Raw genomic sequence first — 27,262 nt, 5'->3', positions numbered from 1 at the left:
GTATTTGCAAGACAAAAGATGATTTCTGCCATTTGATATTGGTATCTTAAACAGAAGATTTATGATGTATTCTGAAATTTTGCTTAAAATTGTGTTTTGAAGCTTTGAATTATTAATGGAAGAAATATTAGGGTTGAAGTGAGTTAGACAAGACTGAAAAGAAACTTAGTAATCTGATTTACCTGCTTCTATTTTTAAGTCTGATGCCCATATTAATATTTGTGACAACTTTTTAAGTAATGGAAAGTCTTCCTTTGGTATCCCTGGTTTTGGGCACTATCTGTTATTTTCTGAGCCTATTTGCTGTACAAATAGCCTGCCTAACACTGCTTTGGTAGTATTGCTCTAAGTAGAACAATTTCAAATTATGGATAAGCATAATTTTAAATTCTTAAACTAACTGAATGCCAAATAATGAGTATGCACTCAGAAGTAAAACTTTACGATGAAAGTGTTAATTCTTTACATTTCCAGGAAGTAGGTAAGGGACTTGTTCTAGGGCCTGGAACTCTCAGGTAGTTAAATAAATTATTTATTATTTAACATGATTATTTAGCAAGTACATATTAAAATATATTTTATATTAAAAAAATATTATCTAACAAACTCCCTATGCTGCTGAGCAGTATGAAAGTATCCAGGGTCCTTATAATTGAGATGGTTGGTCAAGAAAGTTTAAAATAAAAGCATATGCCCATAGGTTCAGAGTAAAAGCCAAGGAAATCATTACCATTTTCTTAATCACATGTTCTCAGGTAAGATACATTCTGCTTTGGCACATAAAAAACTTCAGGCTTTAACTTTTTAAAATTATGAGTTTAAACAGAAAACAGCTTTCATCTTTGTCAGAGTGACAGTAAAGCTTTCCTGTAAACCTCAGAAAAATAGCTAAAAATTCTAGCTCACTAAAAATATTCTGAAGCTGTAGAGACACTAAAATTTTATTATTTGAAACTAAAAAGTTAGAAACTCTTTCTGATTATTTTGAATACCCAATAATCAACTTTCAGGTTTCTTAGGTCTTCTTTTTCCCCCTTAATATTTCAAGCTTGTGTTGGCTATAATGATTCAATAACCAAAACCAATTAAAAATAAAACACCCTACACTTACTGTTTGCAGGCATTTTTATTGCAGGTAAAAAACTTAAGTCATTAAGTTCTCACTTAGTAATGTGAGGCTGCTTTTATATAAATGCACTCTATAATGTGTTTAAACTGGCAATTTGATATGAAACAATTATTTATCTTCTCGGACCCTCGAGGGACTGAATGGGATATAAGAATATTTGCAGGCAATAGGTTTGATTGTGCTGATTATTTTTGACTGATAGATATTGCCAAGTTGAAATTGAAGTGAAGTTAAAAAACCCAAACTCACTAGAAACTTTGAGGAAGGTGTAAGGTTTGTGGTCGTGCAGTGCGCTGCTGCGTGCTGGGCTTCAGATATTTGCTGAATACCCATCTCTATGCCAAGAAATGTCCATCCCCGTGCAGCAGGCCTTTCCAGCCACGACCTCTGCAGTGCTTTTCTTTTCTCCATGAAAGCACATCTCTTCTCAGTACCCCTTTAGATCTGCAGGGGGTAGATAAGTGGCTGAAACATGCTGAGCAAATCCAGAGAGACTCACCATAAGCACCGGTGCCTAATGTCCCCGAGGATTTTTGCAGTGAGGTCAGGGCTGTCCTCCTGGCTCCCAGAGCTGGTTCTGAATGCACCCTTGGGGCACTTCTCTCCTCCAGCTGAGAGGACCAGGCCACGTGCTGCTGCCTGCAGCCACAGCACACTGTCCAGGAAGGGGCTGTGGGCTACACCAGCAATTCTCATGGCAGGGAGGGTCAGGGAATAAAAACTGCAGGAAGTGCTGAACCTTCTCCATACATAAAATCAGTTGCTAAGAATTGGATGTCACTCCTTGCAAAATGAGGCTATTACCATTGTAAATATCTTTACTATATTAAGCCCTTGCAGTTTACAACATATTCCTTCTGTGCCGGAGCTGAGGTGGCCCCAGCTGGGAAATTAAACTTTTACAAACCAATGTGTGCCTAAACTGCATGTTTGCATTTCTTGCCAAACACTGCAGCCCCCACTAAAAGAAGTAGCTGGGGGTGGACTTTTTCTTCTTGGTCCTTATATCTGTAGGTTTGTGGGAAAAGGAAGAACAACACTAGCAAAAATTGTGGCTTTCAAAAAGATTATCTGAAAAAAAGCATGTCATTCCCAACACACAATGACATATCCATTAGGCTAAGCGAGAGGGAAAACAGAAGCAGTAGGGAAAGGGCAGAGCAGAGAAAATTGAATGCATTAGCAATTATCCTCAGTCTAGGATGTGCTACTAGTGTCTTACAGTGTCTCAGCATTTATCCCAGTCCTGCAAAATCAGTCTGGCACTTGGGTTTCATCCTGATGTGGTAAAGGACATTTACTGCATGTTGCATTTTCCAATCACCACCACTCAACTCAAAGCATTTTTCACACATATTTCTTTTCTGAAGATTTGCTTAATGTAATTCTCTTCAGAGTAGCTCTGCTGGTTTTGTGTTTCTGTTGGCATTGCTAAAATCAGAATGAATCCACCAAGGGAATCTTGCAGACTTCAGACTGTGTTGAAACAAAAATATGCTAGGGAAATAATAGAACAAGTCCTATTCAAAGACTTACCATTTTCTTGTTCAAAACTCATGGACCATAAACAGATGCCTAGGGATATGTAAGAACAGGATAAACATATGTGTTGTTTCACCCAAGGTTTCTCTCTATTCCTTCCTTCAGGTCAAGCAAGGGGTTTCCTGAGCCTCTTGTGGTTTGTTGATGAAATAATCTTCAACAGATTTCTTTTCAACAGACTTTCCTTACATGGCCTCCCCATGAACCCATTTAAGTATTTTGTGCCACATCATCTTTTCCAAGTAATTCCACATCACACAACTGTTTCCTGAAGAAACATCTCCAGGTTCTTCTGAACCTCATTCCTGTTGGCATAATTTAGTGATCTATTTTATACTTCCTCAGTCATCTGTTTCCAGGCTGAAAAGTCCTGACTTACTCAGTCATTCCATAGCATTACCTGTTGGCCTTTTTGATTTTTCCTAACTTTAATCAGCATACCATTTTACAGGGGAGTGTGTCAGCTACAACCCATATTCCAGTTGCAGAAATGCAACAGATTTACACAATTACAGTGTGTCATGGTTTGACACTGGCACAATGCCAGCACCCCCATGAAAATTCAATCCCTCCCTTGAATGCTGTGAAATACAATCAAGAGCAGAGCAAAGCAGGCCCAAGCTTAATAACAGAAAAAAAACCTTTATTAAGTTACTACTATAAAAGAAATAAAGAAGGGAAAACAAACACACAAAGATCAAAATGAAAACCTTGCAAAGCATTTCTTCTCCCACCACCCAACTCTAACAAACCATAGCAAGACACAACCTGGACCCCAATCAGGTTTCCACCCTCCAGACAATCAATACTCAGTCCATTGAGGGAACAGGAGTCTCTCCTGTGCCACAGACCCCCCAAGAAACACAGCAGCCACATCCTGTGTTTCCATGGCACCACCCAGAGAAAAAGTTTGCCATGGTGACCCTCTCCTTTCCATGCACAGTGCTTTCACCACCAATGCATGGGTGGACAGACTGCTTTTAGGATTTTTCCTTTCAAGGATGCCCTGCCAAGAGGGGGAAAAAAACAACAGTTCAGTTTTTCATTTTTTGGGACCACAGTCCCCCCCTCCATTTTCCCCCGGGGCCGAGAGTCCAAGAACAGAGATCTTCTTCTCTTTCTTTGAGGACAGGGGGCACCACCACAAACCCCCTAACTTTTCTCTGTTCGCTCCACTTCTTTTTCCAGCTGAAGCAGGTCTCTTGACTCACTGGCATCCTCCTAAAATACAGTCTCTCTTGGAAGAGAAGATTGGTTCAGTCTGTGGCTACCAAGGAAAAAGTCCAGCCAGAAAAACCACTCCGTCGTCTCCTCCCACCTAGAATTTCTCCTTCTAACATCCCAGGGTCCAAGCTGTCTCTCTGCCTCTCCTTCAAACCGAGGAGGGAAAAAATTTCACACAGCTTTCATTTCTCAAGGAAGGGTTAAAAGTCCCGACTCCCTGGCTGGCTCTCTGTCCAGATTCTCCAGCTCCCACAGGCAGCTGGGCACCTTGTGGCCCCCCCGCTCTTCTCCTTCCCCGTGGTGAACTGCTGATAAAAACTGCTGCTGCTGTTTCTTTCTCTCTCTCTCGAAAGAGAGATATTCTGGGTGGGGGGAACGGAGACATCCCAGATTTCTCCACCCTTCCATCTGCAGGGGCCAGCCCGGTTCCAGCCCCTCCACCCTGGGGCCCACCTCAGTCAGGCCATGGGCCTTCCCCTCCCCACCCAGCCACGGCCGGGCAGGGGAGAGGCTGCACTGCGCGCTGAACCAAAGAGAGCGAGTTCTCCTGGGAATTCTGCTTTTAACCCCTCTGTGTTCTCAGAGGCGTGTCTACTTTCAATTGGTCAATATCTAAATTGACCTCTTCCTTCCAAGAAAATTCTTTTTCTATGTCAAACCACAACACTGTGCAATGAGGTTGTCCCTTTTGTCCTCTTTTTCTAAGGTTTGATTTCGTGTTGTGTTTGCCTGGAAATGTCTGTCTGTTACAACTCACAGACTCCTCAGCAGGACTGGTCACCTCTGAGCACATAATTTTGTATTGCAGCTAGGATTGTTCACTCTTATGTGCATCACTTGCCTATACTGAAAGATTACTGGGATGGGAAATTAATCAGGAGATCATCCCTCTTTGCTGTTTTCCAGAAGGCCTGACAGACAATCCTGCATGTTTATTTACAGAGTGTTTGCTTCCCGTATCCATTCATCAGTGTGTGTTAAGCAGGTTGTAGGAAGCAGTTCCTGATCATTGCATTTGACAAACATCCATAATGGTTTTGTACACAAGGAGAGCAGACATCACATTTTACCAAAGCTTCTGTTGACAAGGCTTTTGTAAAGCAGCTTGTAATGTTAATCTTCCCAAAGTACAAATGTTGCATGTATTAAACGCTGAGTCCTCTGAGCTGCTGAGTGCCCCTTGCAAGGTGCTTAGGAATCCCAAATCCTTTTGAGAATCAAGGTTGCTCAGCATGCTTGAGAAGAAGTAGGCTGGGTACCCTTCAGGAACTGATTCCAGAATTGCAGTGCAAAGCCTTTGCTTCCAGAGTTTAATTCTCCTTGAAATGAAAATGAAAGGTGCTAATAATAAGGTCAAATCAACCCCAAAAATGGCATTCTAAATCCTCTCTGATAGTTCTTTTAATTATTGCTGAGTACCGGTTTGGTTCTGTGATAGCACTGAAGCAAATAAATTGAGCTGAAGGAATAAAAAAGTCAATATTCAGTGAAAACATAAGGCAAAAGTGATGAAGGAATTAGATTCATTACCAGATCTCAGAAGACTTTCCCAAAATTTCCTACAGTAATGTAACAGAAATTTAACAGTGAAGGAAACAACACTGAGAGTGATGATTTTAGTATTCACAGGAATTTGAAGATAGTATGTAAAGAGGGGGAGCCTAAAACCCTGGCTTACTTCAAAACTTTTTGGAGCCTTCTGGCGTTTTGAGTCTATACTTGCCTGTACTGCTGCTTTCTGTGCCAGTGGAGTGCAGTAGCTAGTGAAGATTTGAAAGCCAGTGTGGATAGAAAAACTGCCACTGTGGAGCCCTGCCAGAGGATCGGGATATCCTGGGGCCTTTCCTGACCTTGCTGATGCATGCACTCTGCTGTGGCTAAAATCCCCTGCATCACCCAAAGCCTTGGCAGCAGCCTCAATTAGAGAAAAGGCCCTTGGAATCAGAGCCTCCTTAATGAAGTGCTCATGTCTGTATCTATGTCACTGTGATGGCACTTGCACCATTCAGAATTTCTTGACTAGAACTGTTTAGATGAGGACTCTCGCTTTGTCAGAAGAAAAGTGGGGATGAGGAGAGAGTGGAAAAGAGACATCATGCAGCTCTCTTATAAGCATGAATTCATTTTGATTCTTTCATTCTCTTCTCAGGTGCTGGATTTGATGGAGTGGAAGAAATTAAGCGTCACCCTTTCTTTGTTACTATAGACTGGAATGTAAGTGAAGCAGCATTTTATTTTTAGCTACATTTTCTGAAGACAAACTGCCATGCTTAGGAAAAGGATTACTTTCTCTAACATAGAGAGCCTAACTTGTCTGACACAGAGGAGTTAGAGCCTTTTCAGTGGGTGCCCCTGTCTCTCTTGAATGCATGTTGGCTTCAGTACTCAAAATTGGAACAATTGATCAAATTAAACATTATTCAAGTAAGACATGTCAGATGTGATTAACAGAATGGTAAACAAGGATTTATTTTGTTGCAATCAACTACAGGTCATAAAGGTGGTGTTGCAGATTATCTGAGTGTTTGATTTAGACTCGTAAGAGGTTAAATCTCACATTTCCAGCATTGTAATTGTTCAAATTAACTTATTCTTAGACAAACCTGAGGGCAAACATTTTTCATTCTTGATCTGGACATCTGCCAGTGCATCAGAGCTGCTGTTTGCCACATCCCCTTGCATTTTGTAGTTTAATTTTATCTGACTTGTGTCATGGTATTGTCGTGTCTCTTCAGTATTTAATGCATTCACTCATGAGTGCTAGTACAACAGGTAACACTGATGCAGTTCTTACCAGAAATTCTGGTAAAACTGTGTGAATCTATGTGACAGAACCATTCTCAAACTGCTGCCCAGGACTTTGCAGTGAAGCTAATTCCTCTGCGAGAGAACATTTTGTGCTGCCCAGGTAGCCTTTGAAAGGCCCACAAAGCCATTTATTTTGGAAAAACTCATTAGAAAAATCTAATTTGGTTGCCTGTTGAAGAGTTATCATGACTCATAAACATATTAAAACATAATTAATGAAGGTGGGTTTTGAGACTTTCCTTTATAGTCCTGCTGGTTTTTAGAGCCATTAAATATGTTGTAGAGCCTACAGTGTCTTTCCTTTTCTGATTCTTACTAATCATGAGATTCTGTATGAAGACTTTACATTTATGAAAACAGTAAGGGAAAATTTAAAAAACAGAGAATCCCATGACTTAGGTTGTCGATGATGATGACAATTATTAAATACTAACATTAATAACAATAATATTATTTTCTATATTTTCCCCAGTATCTCCACAGTCCTCAGCTTTGCAATCAAAATATAGGTCAGATAACTACATCTTGATGTAATAAGAAGCACTGTAACAGTGAGAGGGTTTTTCTTCTGTGTTTGCTAGGGGACCAGCTCACTAACTCATCATAAATAGATGAGGCTCTGCATATTGGAAAGGTTTTCAGAAAAGTCAGCTCTGTCCCATGAGAATACTCAAGACCACCTTCTGTCATGATAATTGGTGATTGTTTCAAGCTTCGTTCTTTAGGGAATAATTTCATGCCTGTCCTAAGGAAACTCTACTGTCCTCCATCATTTGAAAAAGCTGTTACAGACAGGGAAATATATACCACAAAGAAGATAGGTATGCTTGAACATGCCTTGGGGCTAGAGAGGAAGGTAGATTTAATTGCCTTTTGATGTGTTATCGAGCCCTCTAACTCTGCTGTGAAATATAGCTGTTAAAATCCATTTTAATCCAACATAATTAGTGCTTATTGCACTCTCTCGGAGACAGATCACTATTACACCGATCAGCTATCATCCTTGTAATATATTTCCTCATTTTATCCTAATTTTGCAATCACTCAAGGAGATCTTGGAAGGCTTGTCTTGTTCCAGCAGCTACAGTACTGTATGTATTTCAGAGCAGTGTGAGCCTGGCCCTGAGCTGAAGCCAGAACTTTGACTCTCAATAATCATCCAACCAGTTGTTAACATATTCTCCATGTGCAGAAACAGAAGAGAGTCAGAGAACAGAAATGGATCATACATGGACGTTTCTACCTATAGCACTGATCTCTGTACAGTTGGAGGAAAAGAATCCCTGGTGCCCTCATTTTTTCTCTCATAATGTATACAAAATCTGCCACATCATTTTGGAGACAGTCAGCAAACAGCACTGTTGAGATGGAACAGAAACGATGATTTGCTTTATGCCTTGGCAATATAAAGACCTCAGAGAGCAAGAGGCAACCTCTTTTGGAGAACTTCTGTGCCACCTTAGCAGCTATAATAGACAGGACTGCTGTGACTGAGAGCACAGAAAATTTCAGCAACTGTAGTAAAAAAATCCTCCATCAAAAGCCCCCTTATCATGAAGGGTAAAAATGGGTTAGTGCCTCCTAGAAATGCAGTGTGAAACAGGTTTGCTTTTAAGCATGATTTTTCTTACAAGACCGACATGATAACCAGGAACAAAGCACCAAGTTGCATCATCTAATTTTAAAGACAGATTCAAAACAGAAATGAGTTATCTTTTTCCTTCTAAGACATGTGTGAAGTCTTGGTGTTGCAGTGATACTAGAACTACAAATGGAACCTTGTGACTTGGGCTTTCCTTTCACAGTATTTTCAGAGCTGTTCCCTTGAGGTTTGGACTGGAGCTGGTTATTTTCTCTGTCCGTGAAGTGTTTACCTGTTGGGGCAACCATTTCCCATCTTTTACTGTCTTCAAACAGACACAAGCAGATACAATATCTGGTTTGGATGAACACCCAGTGGAAACAGCAGACACAGTGCAGGAACAGCCCCTGTGATGATGCTGCAGATGCTGCTGCCAAGCACAGCGTGCTGGTACCATATGACCACTGCATGCAGAGGCAATCCTGGAAAGTGTCCATGTGGCCAGGGAACCCTCCTCCTCCTGGCCTTTCCCAGAAGCTGTTCCCATGTTCCAGGGTGCCATCCTTCACCAAAATTGCCGGCCACCTTAGGTTTAACTTCTGGCTAACTTCTGCACTAAATGAGCTGCTGGCAATCTGACACAGGGGTTTTCTTCCCAGACTTAAATGGTGGCATGATACTTTCTAAGACTCACATTTTTACAGCTGTTACCCTGTAACAAAGCCCTAAGTTCCAGAGTGAAAAATAGCTGGAGGTTTCTGCAAATAGAAGTCTGGCTGCTCTGAGGCATTTAGCAGGCACCATGACGTAAATTCAATAGATCTGTTGTTAAATGAATGGATTGTCTTTCATGATCAAGGCTGGGATGCTCAGAAGAGAGATTAGATGTCTAGCTCCTTGACAGTTTCACCTGCTTATTAACCTTGCACCTCCTTGTCTTCTTAAGACAAGCAGACCCAAAACAAGTTGACTTCAAATAATTTAAGTCATTGGCTCTGAGAAAGCACAGTATGCTTCCTGATTTTTTACTACTGTTTCTTCTTTCCAGGTCATGCATAATGAATTTCTGTCTTTTCATTGAAAATGAAAAATGCAATCCCTTTTTGCAGACTGCTGTCGGAGGAGTGGGCTGTAAACAGTAGTTTTTGTTTGGATGACAGACTAAATTTGAACTATAGCAAATTACATGCTTGAAAATGAACTGCCAAATACAGCTGAGGAAAGGAATGGGAAGAAAGTGGATTCCAGTTCTTTTTCCTTCAATATTAATCAGAGATCAAACTGAACTGAAACTTTAAATTATTTAATTACCAATTCTACAAACAGCAAAAAATTAATCCTAGGGTCTGAATTCTACTAGCTTTTCTGTCATTTGCAAGCAATAACACTGAGTCATTAATCTAGGAGAGGACAAGCATTTCAGAATGTAGTTCATCCTTTTGTCTGCTTATCGGATTTGCCATGACAGGTATATGTATCAAGGGACTTTATTCACACACTACAAGTGCACCACTGTGAAGGGTAGCATCTTTCTATTTCTAGAAGTTGTCTAAGGAATAATTCAATTCTTCATCAAAGAAACTCTGTTCAGGAAATGACTAAATAGTTTTTAATGAAATTAAACCATTTTCTTTTTCTAGATATTTGTCAGACATTTACATCTGTACAGAGCATTTACATCTTTGGGGTTTTTAGCAGTGTGTTTTTTTTAAAGGTGATGAAAAATTAAATACTTATAAGTAAGAATAGAAGAAAACACATTGTTGCAGCATTTTATTACTACTCTCTCTCATGTATTATTGGAGTTCCAGCTGAGGAGGTGTTCAGATAAGGATCATACTAGGGATATGGCAGCATATTTTTAGAAAAAGTCAGTGGCACTTGGATGAAAATTAGTTATTTCAAATAAAAATGTTTTTGTCTGAAATCTGAAGGAGAGTAGAAGCTTGTAATTTCTTAAACTGCTATAGATATGGTTTCTAATTAATTCATAGGTACTTATTATGAAAGTCTCAGGAGGATGTGAGGAGTTGATAAGTGGTCAGAAGCATAGATGTGTGTCCAGGTGTGAATATCTAAATCGGTGTTTTCATGGAGACCATCTGCTTTGTTCTGTGGTTTATGCACTCCCTCAGCTCAGCCTCTGGATCCCACAACACTGTGTGTTATGCAGTGATTCTTCATACCTGTCAGTCACATTCTCCTGTGCTGAGTCAATGATGTAGCCAGTTTAAAAAAAATGGTGATGGAATGTTGGAGCTTCTTCTTTACAGGGAAAGAGAAATAAATAGTATTTTCATTAAAGCATTAATGGCTAAGGAGTGCAATTCTCCTTTATGGATGTGGGAACAATGTGAAAGAAAAAAAAAATCCTCAGCTTCTTATACCTGTGCAAGATAACAAATATATAATGATTATAAGTACCCAGCATGAAATTTAAATGCTCCAGTTATCACTATGATATCCAAAGTCTATTTTAAATGCCTAATAAGATGCCCCAAAAGAAATATTTGGATATCAAAACTGGAATTTAAACCAGGAAAACTGGGAACCTCTTCCCATTTAATCAGATAATGGAACTCACTGTAGCTTTTGCATACAGTACTAAGATTACCATGACTTAGAAAGTACATAACTGCTTAAACTTCACCCAAAGTTATGGACAGTCTGATAGGAATGGTCAAATGCAAGATTTGAAATTTAACTTGCTGTCATTTCCTACTCTGGTTGGTTTCTGCCAGAAGAGGTCAAGATACATCATCCCTGAATAATCTGGGGACCACGGTAAGAGATATTATATTCATACATTTCCTAAAATTAAAAATATTCTTGAAAAATCCAGAAGGATCACAAATCCTCCAGGAGCTTCTCTCTCTATGTGTATGCGAAGCAATGGCTGTGATTCTTACTATTTTTTAGATCAGCTTGTGCCACACTGAGTTTTAAAGTCTACAGGAGGATGCAGGTTTTAAAAGGGAGAGGTGTTCTGCCTGCAGCAGGCCTTCATGTTTAATTGTGTTGTGCTGCCCTGTGGTTTAGTGATTTCGCTTGGCTGTAGTGGCTCACTCAGAGAGCTGGAGCCAGTGTTGGATGGAGAAGTCCATAGATGATGCTACTCTGCTTTTCCTGGTCCTCAATGATTTAATTTAGTTACTCTATTCTAGAGCTTGAGGAAAAAAAATGTTTTAGGCAGTTTACCTTTAGCTGTTCTGTTGTCTTTTTTTTGTCACAAGTGGGTAAGGAAAAGGAAAAGGGAGTCATAAGGGGTGTTCTCAAAAGGAGTACCTTTCACTCACACAGGAAACTTCTTTGTTTCCATCCCCTCCCAGAAAGCAAATTTGTGATTATAAATCTTTTGGTGGCGTGTGACTCACGATGAATCTTAAATCACTCTCTAGCAGTGGAGGATGTGGGTTAGGGATTCAAAATACAAATGTAGCTCCAGCAGCACTTAAGAAACTACAGATGGGGGAAGGAATTAAGAGGCCAGAAAGAATATGGTTACGATAATGAAAAGATTCCTGAATGATGTACAGCTCTGGAACATTTTCCAATTTTTGGACCTCACAGGATGAGCTGTGCAGTTAATTCCGTGAGGAAGCATGTGCATGTGACCATATTGCTTTCTGCAGTAGAAGTACTGCAGTTGTGAACTAAGACAAATAAAGGGAAGCTGGGAAGCAAATAGCTTCTCAAGGTGAAATCCTAGCAACAGAAAAACCTTCAGTAGGTGCTGAGTTCTCTTGTGAAGTTCTGGGCAGACAGAAAAAGATGTATGTTAATTACTAGGTTGATACTGTTCAGCTGATGAGTGACACTTCCTGCATAAGATTGCAATTGGCTTTTAATTATTTGGAAGACTGGCTTTCCATTGTGGCTCACAGCAGTTATTCATCTCCTTTCCTCTCCAAAGATATGGAGCAGTTTTACGCAAGCAGGAACTTTTTATGGTGAAATGGCCATTAATTATTGTAGTCATTTCCAACCTCACTGTCTCCCTTTCCCAAGGAATCATAACTCAACCACAAATATATCCTTTATGTTAAAGCTAATACTATGCTACAGAATGTTCTCCTTCAAGAACCTTTATTTATGCAAAATCATGAACCTTTATGCAAAATTCAATTCAAACTATGGTGATATGTGTATCTTAGATTTGACTACATGCTTTGTATTACAGAAGTTAATTCCCCAGAAAACACACAGTTAAAAAGAATCTTCCTGCACGCAGGGAGCTGGACAAGCATTTAGTAATGTCCATTAAACATCTGAAAAATCAGTTTATTAGGAAGTTGTTTTAAGAGCTAACCTAAAAATACATATTGCAAACAGTCATAAAGTTGAACTCTCCAGTTCTTATCATGATTTGAAAGTTTGCATTAAACGCTATATTTATGCTCAGATATGTTAATTACTGGGAACTGTCTGTGGCAACTAATTCAGCCCTTTGAAACCTGAGAACAAAGCATTGCTAGAAAGGGACTGCAACACGGGGCAGAGAGTCCAACTGGACCTGTGCTCCCCATGCTGCCATTAGCATGATGTTCAGTTTTGGCCATTTCAGGCAGAGATGATGCAAAGATGGCTGAAATCAATGGGCTCTTTCCATTAACCTCTACAAGCTTTGGATCAGATCCAGACATCCTCACCTCAGTGTGCTTGTCTGTGTTTGTGGGAGTGCTTGCAATGGAGCATGGGGTAGCAATTTCTTAAAAATCTCTGAGAATGAGTAAAAAGGACATGAAGTCCCTCATAACAAAGGCAGGATATATTAGGATGAACTTATGGTGCCTGTTACCTAGGTGATCCCCTACATGACTCCTCAGGCACCAGCAGAAACTTGCACACTTAGCAATACTTACGTTACATACCTTCCTATCTTCATTATGTTTTCGCTTTGTTTTGTTCCTCAGTTCAAGCCACATGTAGAGCTTCAGTATGATTGCCCACCCATCCACAGTGCTTTCTCCCTAGCATTTTTGGTGGGAATTTCATGTAATCATCAGCTGTAAATCCTCTTCCCTTTTACCAGATATGCTAAAAGAACAAGTCTTGTTTAGGCTGTAAGGACCAGGCAGCCGACCTGGTCCTTACAGCCTTACAACCATTGCTCAGCTCAGTCTGGCAGCATGTCAAACACATTGCTGCTTCTTGACAAATAATAAATGCTAAAGCAGTCATGGCTTCCTAGCAATTCTTTGTGCTGGTTGCTGTACTGCTGAAGTTACCCTGTTTCCTGGTCTTAGCATTGCACATTCCAGTTCTGCCCTTAGACCAGTGAATTTCCAGATGCTCCAGCTTGGAATACTGTTCCAGCCTATGGGCTAAATTTTTTGCCAGGAACATTTGTGTTTATATTCATTATTCCAGTAGCTAAAATGTGCAGGGACCATCCAGGTCACAGACTTTAGGCCAAGTGGTAAAGCAAGAGCCAGAACCACAGCTCCATCATCCTTGTCTGGCAGTCCAGCGAGGATAGCATGGAGCTGAGGGAGCCCACCCTAAAGAAAGGAGGGGAGTCTATCTCCAGATGCTGAGAGTGTAACACACTGATGCTGATTGTGGTCTGTTTTTCTCCTTGTAGAAACTGTACAGAAAAGAAATCAAGCCGCCTTTCAAGCCCGCAGTGGGGCGGCCAGAAGACACCTTTCATTTTGATCCAGAGTTCACCTCTCGGACCCCTACAGGTTAGTAAGGTGGCACGTGGGTAATTCACCTTTTCAGTTAGTAAATTCATTTGTCTTTTCCCCTCCCTATTCCAACGCAGCTTAAAAGTCTGATCACCTGTGGCATTACAGGGTTTTGCCATATCCAGTAGGAAGCAATGACTGATTTTGCTTTTCCAGCAAAGAAGCTCATAAGTATTTCACCAGCTTCATATTAACTTGTCTTCAGGAAAAACAGATTTCACATTTTTTAAAGGAAAAATAACTATTCTTTTGCTATTTTATTACTTATCTTTGCTTACTAGCTGAATTTAACTATGTTAAATTACCTTGGCTTCAAGTAACTTTGTATCTCTGCAAGTTAGTATGTTATTAGATATTGCATAGATGTTTTGTTTAATTATGACATCCCATGGACTGTGGACTACTGGAAGTTATTGTGTAGTTAAAAGCAATGAAGAATCATCTAGTTCTCAGGTCAGCAGAGTTATGCCAACAGGAAATTTGGCCCAGAATATTTAGAAAATGCTTGCAGATAGAATGTTGTTCCTGTAACTTCTATTTCCTAAAGAAATACCATGCTTTGTACACTACATATATGAAGGTGTCTGTTGCATAAAATTCAATCTTTCCACTCTTTTAAATAAACAAGAATATTAATAATGTCAGAGTGGTAATCCCACTTATAATGTTGCCTTCTGCTAGACATGAATAAAGTACATGACATTTCTACCTGTGATGTACCTGTGTCAAGAATTACCCGTTTATGCTTTCTAAAGTGTAAACATTGAATTAGCTGTTGTTGCAAAACACTTTAAAGGTGGTAAGCACTGTAAATGCTACATAATATTGTGTAACAATCAAGTATAAGGTCTCAAGCTTCAATCCTCAAATTGAAATCCTCAAATCCTCAGAACTGTTGCAGTGAGAGGGAAAGATCTGAGCTTTCATTATGAAAACACCTATATTATAGCATGCGAATCAGAGCTGAGATTTCCTGCAGTTTTTATTCAGACTTATCGTGACCTACACCATTTTGACTTAAAACTAGCCCAAAATTCTATTCAAAGCCTGGTTCAAATTTCCTTTCATGGGTTTGAAATAAGGGTATCTACTTCAAATCTTTCCTCAGTCAGTTCCTATTTTCTTTTCCCAAGGATGTTCTGCCTTTTACGAACTATAAAAATATTCTATTCTTGTTTTTATAACTGGAACATCCACCTGTCTCCAGTTATATGTTGGTCATGTCCTGATATTCCTATTCCCCTGCATAGAAATATGATCTTTGGTTTCTAGACATTTCACACATCTGATTTTAGCTTTAATTTAGATTTCAGAAGCACTAATTTCTCTGAAATATTGGAGGTTGCAAGTTAGTCTGGTCTTCAAGAATGTGTGCTCTGCTTCTCCCATGGGAAGTGTCACTGAAATGCAAAGAAGCATTAAAAGTTTGGATTGCTTTGGAAGTTCACACTTCATTGCTTTTACTGATGCCTGGGGCTATAAATTACAATCTACATTTAACTGCTGTTGCCTAATTAAATTTGTTATTTCCTACGAGACACTGACTTGGAAGGTTTGTTTTGGGGTGATGGCAAGGGTGGGGAGGTGGCCTTCTTCAATTCTGCTTTGGGTTACCATGGATAGTGGCCTGAGGATCAAACATTTACACTTTCATGAATCCATTTATACTTTCAGAATGATGGAAAAGCCCTGGCAGACTGGCAGAATACTTTTCAGCCCCTGACTGTTGACTATTAGGGTCATATAAATTGGGGAGAGTATCACAAGTGTGTTTAATACTGGCTCATATTGCCAATGGAATAGAGCAATAACCTTTTTTATTTTGCTTATGATTATGAGTACATAGACCCCAAACAAAGTAACCCTATTACTGAGAACAGCCTGTAATAATTCCTGCTTCATGATCATGCAGTTGTGTTTTAACAAAGCTGTCAATCACTATTTTACACTGCCTTTATGAAGGAGTTCTCCTGTCTGAAAGCAGGTTTGTGTCAAAGTTTTGCATCCAGTAAACCCTGTCAGTCCAGTGATTTGCTGTACCTCAGAAACTTCCTTTACCCTGGAGGTTGAAACCACATTCTGTGGATTCTTAACTTCAGACCTGAGTGTGCCAAAGATGTGGTTTCTGAGACTGACAGATCATTTATGTGGCTATAGTTTCACATCACTTTTTCTCAGAGACTTGTCCAAGTTGGAGTTGCTTTTTTTGGCCATTTGCTTCCTAAATTCACCACTGTGACCCCACATCTCATTTGTGGTGACTCAGCTCCTTACAGGGAGCTGGAGGCTGAAGTAATCTAGGTTAGAAATGGTGATTTGGACAAGGATCAAACCAAGATCGTTCTTGTGACCCAATTTAGACTTCAGTCCACAAATGTTTGTGCTGCTGTAATTGATGGGACAGCAGGCTGTAACCAGCAGGGATGTTTTAGACTGGCTTTACTGCTGAAAAAAAAGTATGTGAAGTTTCACCTGAAGTATCTAAATATACTCCTTTACAGATAAGATGTTTGCTAACCCCAGTGAAACATGATGAAGGAAGTAACTTAAGAGTTATGAAGCCTTTGAAAACCCTTAAACTTAGATACTGTAGTGGAACAAAGCATTATTACTTTTCACAGGAAGAAAAATAACCATTAAACAAGATTGGTGCTTGTAAGTGAATCTAATTCAGATATATGAAATTATTCTGATTTATAAGGCCTAGAAAAATTATTTCTGTATCTGAGCTATCAGTTAATTAACATAATTTATGCATAATTTTGCACTTAGCAGAAATGTTTTAATGGGCAAATCAGTTGTTGGTGATGAATATTTAATAGTGAACACCAAATCATCAATAGTTCTTCTGCAGTATTTGCTGAAGCGATTGGCAGTGAATTATGAAGAAACAGTTTTTTTAAACAGAGCTCACCTACCACTTTTGTTTTAGAGCTGCATCACAGCTTTTCTGAGGTTCAAAAGTTTTAAGATGTGAATTATTGTTATTCCTCTTTTTTTTAACAAACATTCTTTCCTCTTAATTAATCCCTTGTGTAAAAATCACTGTTATAGATATGCCATGGTAGGAAGTATCCAGTGATGCAAGAGGTCTGGTGTGATTCATCCACATATTTGCAAGGAGAGTGCCCATCAAAAACACTGAGATAAACAAAAATCCCATGCCATTTTACCGAAAGACAATCTTCTCCATCTGAACTCTGCTTGCTGTGCAGTAAGAACACACTGACTCTTGACTCCTGTCAAAGCTGAGGCAGCTTTGTGATGAGAAATGGAATTATCTGGTCTCAGTTTTGTTTATTCCCAAGCAGATATATATTGGTTTTATCAAGTTCTGACTTCAGTTTCTCTACTCATTTGACCAGTAGATTTATACAGGGTGTGTGCATGCTAAGTACACATCTTTACATATTTTCAGGGCCTCAAGCAGGTGAGTCAGATAAAAAGCTCACTGGGGATGTATTTTCTTTAGACAACTGGGTATTTACACACTTCACTACAAGGAAATAGCTTTCTAATGAAAATCTAACTCTGTAACTTTGTCAGTAAATCCCATGGTGCATTGGAGGAAATGTGAAGGGAAAAAGAGAAAAAACCCCACAAGCCCCCCAGGAACCGAAAAAAAGGTTAGCAAATTTTAGTAATATAGGTTTTATAATACCCAGCCTGTTGCCAAGGAATAGTTTACAAAGTGATTCTTCTTGCTGAGGAAAATACCCAGGATAAAACATACACTGGGGAGAAAGATCTCTTCAAAGCTTTTCAGAATTCTAAGTGAAGCACAGCTCTGCTTGCTTCGTCATGCTGCTTCTCTCACTGAGCAGTGCTGCAGGTACAAAGTAATGCTCTCAGCTTATTGCGTTCCAAAGATAGAATAATTCGGGAGTTTTTGAACTTTAGCTATTCCTTCCCTCCTTTTGCCATGTCACGGGAAGGGATGGGGAGAAAACCTCCATGAAGATTAGTTAAAACAATCCTTGTTTTTTTTTCCACCTGAGGGCAAGTCAGCCACTATCTTCCCTGGAGTAAGTCCCGGCTCCTAAAGCTGCTCCAGAAGATTCCTATAAGGCCACTACTGGAGTATTGTGCTTTTACATTCTTTTCATGCATTCTCTATATTCTCCTGACCCATGGAGTGTGCCACTTTGATCTTTGTCATTTCTGTAGTTAAATTGTGCTGCTAAGAACAGACATAGCAGCCTATAGCTTTTTTCCAGCTTTTTTCCAGCTTTATAGAAGCCTGTAGCTTCTTCCTGGAGAACATCTGATAAGCCCTGCAAGGGGCTCTGCCTTGAGTCTCCTATCTCTCACCAAGCCTCTCTGCCCTGTGCCTTCTCTCGCTCTGTGCACTCTTGGCACAGGCAGTACTTTGCCTAAGAATGCCCTGTGAAACAAACCTGTATCCAACAGAGATATCCTTGCAAACAATACCCCTGCATTGTTCAAAACAGAGGAAAGCAATGGAGAAGGCACACCAAAGCCTTGCTAGGGAGATTAATTATATTCCCCTGTGTCTGCCAGTTTATCAGATCTGCTATTGACTGGCAGGGGTGACTTTGTTGTAGTGCCGTGCTATTCCTGTCTGTTCTTTTGTGCAGCTCATGAGGCCATTTTCTTCCTTCTCCTACAGATTCCCCAGGTGTTCCTCCAAGTGCCAATGCTCATCATCTTTTCAGAGGGTTCAGCTTTGTTGCCTCTAACTTGGTGCAGGAGCCTGCACAGCAAGATGTGCACAAAATCACTGTTCATCCAATTGTACAGGTACTGATGCTGGTTACATTTCACATCTGATGTGCACATACGTATGTGTGTATTTAAACTGCCTAATGTTCTCACTGGCATTTCACAGCTATCTAGTGTGGGAAGGAGGTGTTTTAAATGCAGCATGTAGGTGTTGGAAAATGAGAAATTTTTTGCAAATGCTTTTATGTATAAAACGTTCCTCACCACCTTTGCAAAGGAAATAGGAACTGCATTTTGTCACAACTAAAATGAAAAGTACTTCTCAATACCTGAAACAGGATTCCAGTTGTGCATGCAGAGCAAGTAATGAAATACTGTTCTTTCACTGAATGTGTTTCATTCCCAACAGTTTTGTCATGGGTTACATGATCCAATCTGTGCTGGCAAAGGGGTTTGATGAATTACTGCTATGTTCTCCCAGAGACACAGAGCCCAAGCTCCTGGGTGTAAGAGACCACTGTACTCCTGCTGCTGTTGCACAAAAGGCTGGGTGTACTCACCTAAACCAGGGTGCTTGATGGGGGAAAATACCAACCACTTGGTTCTTTGCTGCCATTCTCCTAAAAAAATCTATCCAGTTGTACTTTAAACCAGAAATAAATTGCTACAAGAGGTTCAATACATGAGAGGAGAAGGGAACGGGGAGAACGAACTGGGCTGCTTAAGGATGCAGCCAATTTTCTCACTAGGAAAAAGCTCCCTCTCATACCCATGCCTCAAGCAGGGAAGATCCTACCTGTGGTTTTTGTAGATTTTCATCTCCGTTTTAATTATTTACAGTGAAATGTGTCATACTGTTAAACATGCTTTTATGGAACAGTAAGTGAAATGTTACCCAAGCCATTAGATCTCAGAAATGTTATATATATTCCTATGATTTGCTTTGTAAAAATATGTTGAATATTGGCATATGCATGTCTTAGAATTTGGCAGGTTCTGTGTGGACTTTGCTAGCAAGGCTGCATTTTCAGACAGAGAATTCTGGAGGACTTTTAGAGGTGCTGGTCATTTCTTGAGTCCTGGGATGGAATTTGCAGCAAAGCCTCAGATTTGGGGCTCACCATTGAACCAGTCTACCTGCCCAGACATTTTTCAAAGAGCATATGAATTAATGGCTTAAAATATTAACTTCTCTCTCACAAAGAAACTGCAGATAAACATATTCTAGACAAAACCTCCAATGTTTTGGAGGTGCCCCCCATATATAGGGTATCTCTCTTGAAGACAGTGAAACTATTAGTATTTTATGTTATCTGCCCCTCAGTAATTAGAAATCAGTTTATATTGTCAAGATATGTGGATTTGTCAGGAAATTTGGGCCCACAGTTTCCTATGAATTTCTAATATATGGTGATTTTCTGCATTCCAAAAATAGTTTTGAAAAGCACAACAGTTTTGCCACTACTTCTACATAGACAATTCCATCTTACAGACTGGAAAAAGGTAGAAATGGAAAAGACACATTTGCTTGTTTACATAAAGAGCTTCAGAACTTTTTGATTTGATTTGGAAAAGCTGCTAAGGACAAGAGAGTTCTATGAAGGAGAGGAGATCAAGGACCTTCTTCAAGAGGAAGCTAGTCCTTGCTTTTACAGATCCACGTCCTGATTTCCTTGTTTCTTTTGTCTTTCCCTATAGCAGCTACATGGGAACAACATTCACTTTACTGATGGATACGAGATCAAGGAGGACATAGGAATTGGCTCCTATTCAGTGTGCAAGAGATGCATTCATAAAGCTACAGAAACAGAGTTTGCAGTGAAGGTAAGAAAGCCTCTAGTAAATGCCAGAAATGCAGCTGAGGCTGCTCTGCTTCTTTGTTGGCTTATTTCTTGTTGCTAGGTGTTGCTTGGGATTTTTTTCTGTTTTGTAAAATGGCAGGTTTCATGATAAGTCTTCCATATTTTTCGCACTTCAATCCCACCACATAGAATTCCAAAAGACCTTTGCTGTCTTGCATGGAAATCCTGTTAATCACTTCAGCCATGCTCCTTGAAAACTTGAATAAGAATTTTAACATAGTCTACACTGAATCATCATAATTTCTAAAAATTACATAAAAAATTATTGCAAAGTTGAAACATTCTTCTTTCTATTCAATGCTATTGAATAAATAGCATGCAGCCATGGCAGGATACAGACCAGTGGCAAGTGGTTGTGAGATAACAGCTCAGAGGAAGACTTTCAAACGTGCACTTTTCTTTAAGGAAAAGTTTAGCAATGAAAACACTCATACGTTAGAAAAGTACTACAGGGTTTTTTTCTTCTACCAGAAAGGGACAAGGGTAGATTATAACACAGAATTTAAAGAAACAGGGGAAGTTAGGTGGGATCCTTTCACTCTGTAGCATCTCATGGGAACAGATTGCAGTACATAGAGAAGAGTATTTACCAAAGTTGCAGCAAATGAGGAGATCTAGCCAACTGCCAGTGTACTTTTGCTGCTTTAAAATTTTAGAAATGAGATGTAAATTTTGCTAATAAATGAGATTGTGTCTTTGCTATTAAATGAGATGATGAGAGCTTAACGTGATCTAAACTGCAGTTCATGAGATAAACGACCTCCAGACAGTCAATAGAATAATATGAAACGTTTTATTCTGTCTTATTTTCCACTACTAGACTGATGGCAATGCAGTATGCATGAAAATCCATTAAACTTTTCCATGTTTCCTCATGGTGGCCACACAAATCTGGAAACCACTATTAACCTACAATCTGTTGATGTCACTGTTCAAACAATGGTTCATTTTTCTAGGCTACACCATAATTAAAGTCATGGACTTACCAGCAGATCTGTGGCCTTGCATATGAATGTGCTATTATTTCATTTCTAATGAATGAAAAAAATCAGAGCTTTTCAGTGCCTAGGTCATTTGTCAACAGATGGCATTATGTTATAGTAGGTGTGGGTTCTGTATAACTTTAATACATCCATGATGAACATAATGTATACTAAATTTAAGTAATAACTTTAATATTCCATTTATACCAAGTATTGTGGACAGATTTATCAGTGTAATACAGCCAGTGTGAAACCAAATAGAAAAACCTCATCCCTTGAAGATGTCTGAGTGCCCAAATCAGACAGGGCCCAGCATGCTCAATAGGCTGGATGTCTGGGGTACCTCAGAGGATCCAGAACAAAGCCAAGGCATGGAGATACTCAAAGCTCCAGCACAGTTCAGCACTGTGATTGATAGGTTTATGCTCTTTCCCATTTTTTTTTAATATTTCCTCTTTTTACTCCTTTGTTCTTCCACTTCTTACAACTCTTTTCTTGTCATATAAATATGTCTTGATTTTGACTGCCAGTGTAGGCAACATGTGCAGCATCTCAGTTTCTGACACTGTGTGAGTCAAATGTGTAGCACAGATTTGTGTTGGAGACAGTTGGTGGGCTTCTGTTTGTTCTGTCTTTCCAGCACATTTAGTGCTGCCTCTTTGGTTATTACTTCTACCAATATATTAATTTTACTTTTCTTTCAACTTTATTGTAATTTCATAATACGATTATATAATTTTGTTGTCAGAGTAGCTTGCTTTCAAAAGAATTGCACGCCACCCATTTCAAGTAATTAGCACAGGAGTTGCAACTGATATTATCATAATTATATATCAGTCCCTTTTGACACGCATCCTTTAACTCTCTCTTTAAAAATCATTGTAATTAGGCTCTTTTCATTTCTGTTAGTAAGTATAATTTTCTCAGCATTCTCTAGTATGTAACATTCACAGGAAAAAGTGTCTGCAATGATAGTTTGTGTGATAGGCAGCAGCCCCATTTGCCTTGCACCAACTCATTAAAAGCTCCCTCTTTCAGAGGAACTGCCAACACCTCAGAGAGCATCATCCTGTCTCCCTCAGGGGAGGCTGGTGATAGGGAAGGAGTTAAGGACATGGTGGTGGCATCACTGAGGGAAGACACACACCATGTCACTGTGTAAATAAATAATCCTTCCATGGAGCCTGCCCCTCACCTTGTTTGCTGTTGTTCCACGGTGTCTTACTGAGTCAGGAAATTACCTGGCCAGAGTAACTTGAGTCAGAGTCACAGCCAGAAAAGTAAAACCTTTCCTAGCCCAGAAGCAGAATATACTTAATAAAATGCAAAACACTTCAACCCTTTTCCTTTTCCTGGCCATCTGCTACTAATTGGAGTGCATCTTGTCAAGGTAATTAGATGTCTAGCAGCGCAAAGAAGTTCTTTACTGGTGTTGTAAAAGCATTTTAACAGGTCTGGAATTTCACTCTTTTCAGAGCTGATTGAGATTAGGCACGTTGCTCACTGAGGAGCTTTTGGAATTTCCCCCAGACACCTCTCTGCCGCTGTAGGCAGCTGTACTGCCTCTGGAAATCCAATCATGGAGCCTGCTGAAGAAAAGACTTTTCTTGCAACCTATTCCCTCTTCTTCCATGTCATCTGTAAAAATGAAATGCTAATAATAAACTCTAAAGCTATTTTAGACATGCCCTCAGGCTCCTAAGTGCAATATTTCAGAATTCAGACATATCTCCACTTCTGAGAGCATTTCACTACCCTGCAAGAGAAAACCCTGTAGACAGTCAAATTTCCTGCAAATTGAGTCTACCCTGAAACTAGTAACCACCTATCTAGGTCAGTGCAGGTAGATGTTGGTTTAGCAAATCCATGTGTCATATTCTACTTGCACGTACATACTCTGAGGAGCTTTTAAAATTTTACTCTTAACTTTCTCTTCATCTCATTCCTAAGTGAAAAAAAGTAAAAAGCTCTGAAACACAAGTAAGGATTTGTTCATTCTTCTGAATTACAGAATATTCTGAGGTGGATGTGTTTAAGATTCTTCTGCTATAATATTGATCATCTTGACTACAGCAGGCCTAATGGTTTTTAATAGCAAAGAGAACTGGCATTGTAGTTGTAGTTACAAACTTTACATGGGTATAAATGTCATGGTGAGGTCAGAAGCAAAGGAAAATAAGATCAAACTATTAAGTCACATCACTATTGAAAATAGAGGAGATGGTAGAGGTTTCTGTGGGTGGGAGAAGGTTTAAAATGGAAGCCTAAACAGATTAAGAGCTCTTGTTTGGAGTTCAGAATACTTGGTGAATCAGATTTTTCAAAACCTTCCAGAGATGTGATGCAATTAGCATATTCCAAATGTTTTTCTTTTCTTAAAACTATTGCACAGCTTTCAAGCTTGGAGCATTAGTGAAGCTTTCAAGCTGGATTTTTGGATGTGCTTCTTACTGATGCCAGATTCAGTTACAAAAGGACTTCATTTCATCTCCCAGTTTCTAAAGGTTTGTCTATTCAGATTGACTCCTGACCCACGGCAGAGATTACTGGTGGATAATAGCCAAGTAGAAATTTCTGCTGCTGAGCCAGTTCTACCCCCAATATTGCAGAGGTAGGTGGTGTAGATGCCAAATTCAACACCTTAATGTCAACTGGCTTTTTCTCCAGAATATCCAGCTGGTTAAGTCTTGTGGGTCTTCAATCCCTCCATGCTGTTAGAGGCAAGGCAAAAACCTAGGGTGTATATCCTAAAAACAGGATATACATTTTTCCCTCCTTTGAAGAAGAAAAATACAGTAGAGATAGTCCCAACTGACAAGTCCAACTTTGCAGATGCCAATATTACAGTGGAATTTGGATCTTGAAACACACGTGAATCTCCTTACTTTTCCCTATCTTTTTAATGTACTAACCAATTGTTTGGCTCCAGATGTTCCACAGTTGTGAAGAAAGCCAAAGGTTGCAGTCTGTGTCTGCCACTGGGATACAAGTTAGTTTCTGCTAGAGTCTGAGTGAATCCCACAGCTCATGTATAATTCTGGTAGCTGCAAAGCACTGAAAGCTAATCTATCTAGCATGTTTTGGTGCATGCAGACTGGAGAGAAGGTGCATTTTAATTAGCTACAAAAATTTGATACCAGCAAAGAAGTGATGTCAGCATGCTATCAATAAACAGAAATCAGTAATTCAGGAGAGCTAGTGTTAGCAGGCCTGTGTAATCAAACTGGTTATATATGTCTGTTTATTTGCTAGTAACAGTGAGTGACATAGTCACCAAAACCCATTCAAATTCCAGACTTTTTTCACAATTTCCTTAAACTTCATTTTCCTCTTCCATTGATGTTCATGATCTTAGTTTGGTTGTTTCTAGGTGTTTGGTGTGAGTAGATAAAATTGCACACTGATCTGAAGGTAGGAGGTTATACAGTCATATTTAGTGGCTCTACATTTTCTCCTTAGCCTGTACTATGGTTAGGTCAGGAGTTTAGTGCTGAATGCAGTAAAGAAAATGCAAATCTTACTTAGTGAAATAAGAGTAAAAAAAAAAAAATCAGTCCAAACAACATTAAATCTCCTTGAAAGTTAAGGTGTCTGTAGATCTAGACAGATTTGCTTAAAATTGTCTCTCCTTAACCATAAAAAGTAAGTAAAGTGAAACAGACAGTGGAAATTTCAGGGAAGGCTTTGTATCTATTTTTGTCTGTTTGGGAGGTACTTAGTGTCTGGTGGAAAATGGATAAATATATCAGGTTTTAAATAGGAAGGTCAATGGAAAGTTTGCTAGATGACCCCAGATTTCTTGGCCCTGAGTCTGCCAGCTTGTCAAACCAGCAGGTACTCAACCACTGCTTCTCCAAAACTGTCCCCCAAAACATGGTACAGTGTTCAGACCCCAGGATATCTGCACCAATGTCCAGGCCAGAGCCACTGGTAATGCATCCCTTTTAAATTTAGCTGCAGACAACTGCTGCTGGAGCAGAGCACTGTCAGGACTGTGCCAGAGAGAGGATGGGCTGCATGGGCATGGATCAGATGCTGAGGTGCTGTCTTAGCTCTTGTTCAGTCCCTAGCAATGCAAAGCCCCCTTGAACTTTGCTGGATGGCTGTCACAGTCAGGTTTGTGTGGGTAAGAGTAGGCCTCTATCACATCTCACACTTGGGGAAAATATGGCACCAGGAAGAATCTAATGTCATGTACAATGACCTCATTATAAAGTCTGCTAGTCCAGTGACAGGAAATGAGAGTGCTTAGTGCTTCCAGAAGCCTCTAACTGTCCTTGCTCTTCCTCAAGATGGCTTATCAAATTATCTATGAAACACACCTATTTTTGCCTCTGCAAGATCATATTAACAATACTTATAGATACTTTCCAATATTTTATTGAGAAAGTGTTTCTGACTGCAGTCTGGCCAAAATTTTTCATTACTATTTGCTTTCCTTCCCTGAATATGTAATGCAGCTATTCAGTGTTTTCAAATAATTCATATGATGGAAATACAAATATTTGAATACCAGCATCAGACAAATATTTCATAAATATGTTGCTAGTGTAGTTACAGTTTTATTAATACAGTTCCTATGCAGACCTATGGATTTCTATCTTATTAACATGCTTGCATATAAATGAGTTTTTCTTGTAGCACCTGAGTAGCAATACTAAATCCTGTGAGATCATGTGCTCTTTTGATATCTATGGTTTAATATAGAATATAAGTAAATTAGAGAAAATCTGTAACAGAAAATACGCAAGAGTTACAAGGCAAGCTCTATCAAGAGAGCTACAAATATGTGTGATGTAAGACAGACAAGAGCTTGGTGGGATGCGATCAAAATCTATAAATATCTCCGAGGTGATATAAATGATGGATGACAACCATTTGGCTGCTAAAGACAGCAAGGGAAGACAGAATGTCTTGGAGCTAAAAAAGGGAGCTTCAGGGGAAAAAAGCCTGATTGTGAGAGGGGTTGGTAAAGCAAACTCTTTAAGGAAATGACTGAGGTGTCTTTCCCTTCACATGCCAAGCAGCTGGATTTGTCATAGTAGTGGAAATGTAGCCTTACAAATGCAGGGTCAGAGGTACAAGACCCCTTCTTACCTTGATAAACTACAGAAAACACTTACCAGGTTTTCCCATTAAATTTGTTTTATAAAGCTGGACATCAGGAAATAATGTGGCCCAGATACTCACAGCATCTGAAGCATACTTAAGCTTTTGGCAGTGGGGCACCTAATTCGGAAGCCTATAGGGTGCCATTTAGGAGATACAGGCTTTAGAACACATTTAAGCAAAAAAATCTTTGTCCTTCTCTGAATTGGCATAGGGAGGGCTGTTTTCTAGAGTGCTCTGCAAATAAACCAGCATTAATAGCCCTAATAAGGGCTAGTTGCCATACTAAGAATGATTGCAAACAGCATGGAGGGTGTCCTCTAGATGTGATGGAAAATGATTTACAGTAAAATGGATGAAGCAGCAAAGGGTGATAGATTATTATTGTCTGTGAGGATTTGAAGGCTTTCTTGGTTTTCCCTTTCCAAAAACTTATCAAAAGGCCTGAATTCCACCCTGGACCAGGGTCATTATGTACACTCACCATAACAGAAGGCAACACAATGGTGACCTCATTTTTTTTAAATCAGGGTTTTCCAGAATGCCTGCAAAGCTTCATTGGGTCTCACTTTTCTGTTGTTTTGAGTGTGTTCAGATAGGAGTTGGACTCAATGCTCCTGATGGGTCCCTTCCAACACAGCATATTCTCT

At 39.5% G+C, this 27,262-nt stretch overlaps 1 protein-coding gene across 4 annotated transcripts in view; it reads left to right on the top strand.

Moving 5' to 3' along the window:
- Positions 1–27,262, top strand: part of RPS6KA2 (ribosomal protein S6 kinase A2) — a 279,656-nt gene that overhangs the window by 227,682 nt on the left and 24,712 nt on the right. For all 4 annotated transcript variants that reach the window (XM_031504319.2, XM_021544171.2, XM_021544173.2 and 1 more), the window contains 4 exons: positions 6,045–6,109; positions 13,870–13,972; positions 18,606–18,736; positions 20,357–20,482. In XM_031504319.2, the coding sequence (XP_031360179.1) occupies positions 6,045–6,109; positions 13,870–13,972; positions 18,606–18,736; positions 20,357–20,482 (425 nt within the window). The remainder of the gene's footprint in view (positions 1–6,044; positions 6,110–13,869; positions 13,973–18,605; positions 18,737–20,356; positions 20,483–27,262) is intronic.

Source organism: Lonchura striata, chromosome 3 (genome assembly GCF_046129695.1).
Source record: "Lonchura striata isolate bLonStr1 chromosome 3, bLonStr1.mat, whole genome shotgun sequence".
Taxonomy (NCBI): Eukaryota; Metazoa; Chordata; class Aves; order Passeriformes; family Estrildidae; genus Lonchura; species Lonchura striata.
This window is presented reverse-complemented; position numbering and strand designations above follow the sequence as displayed.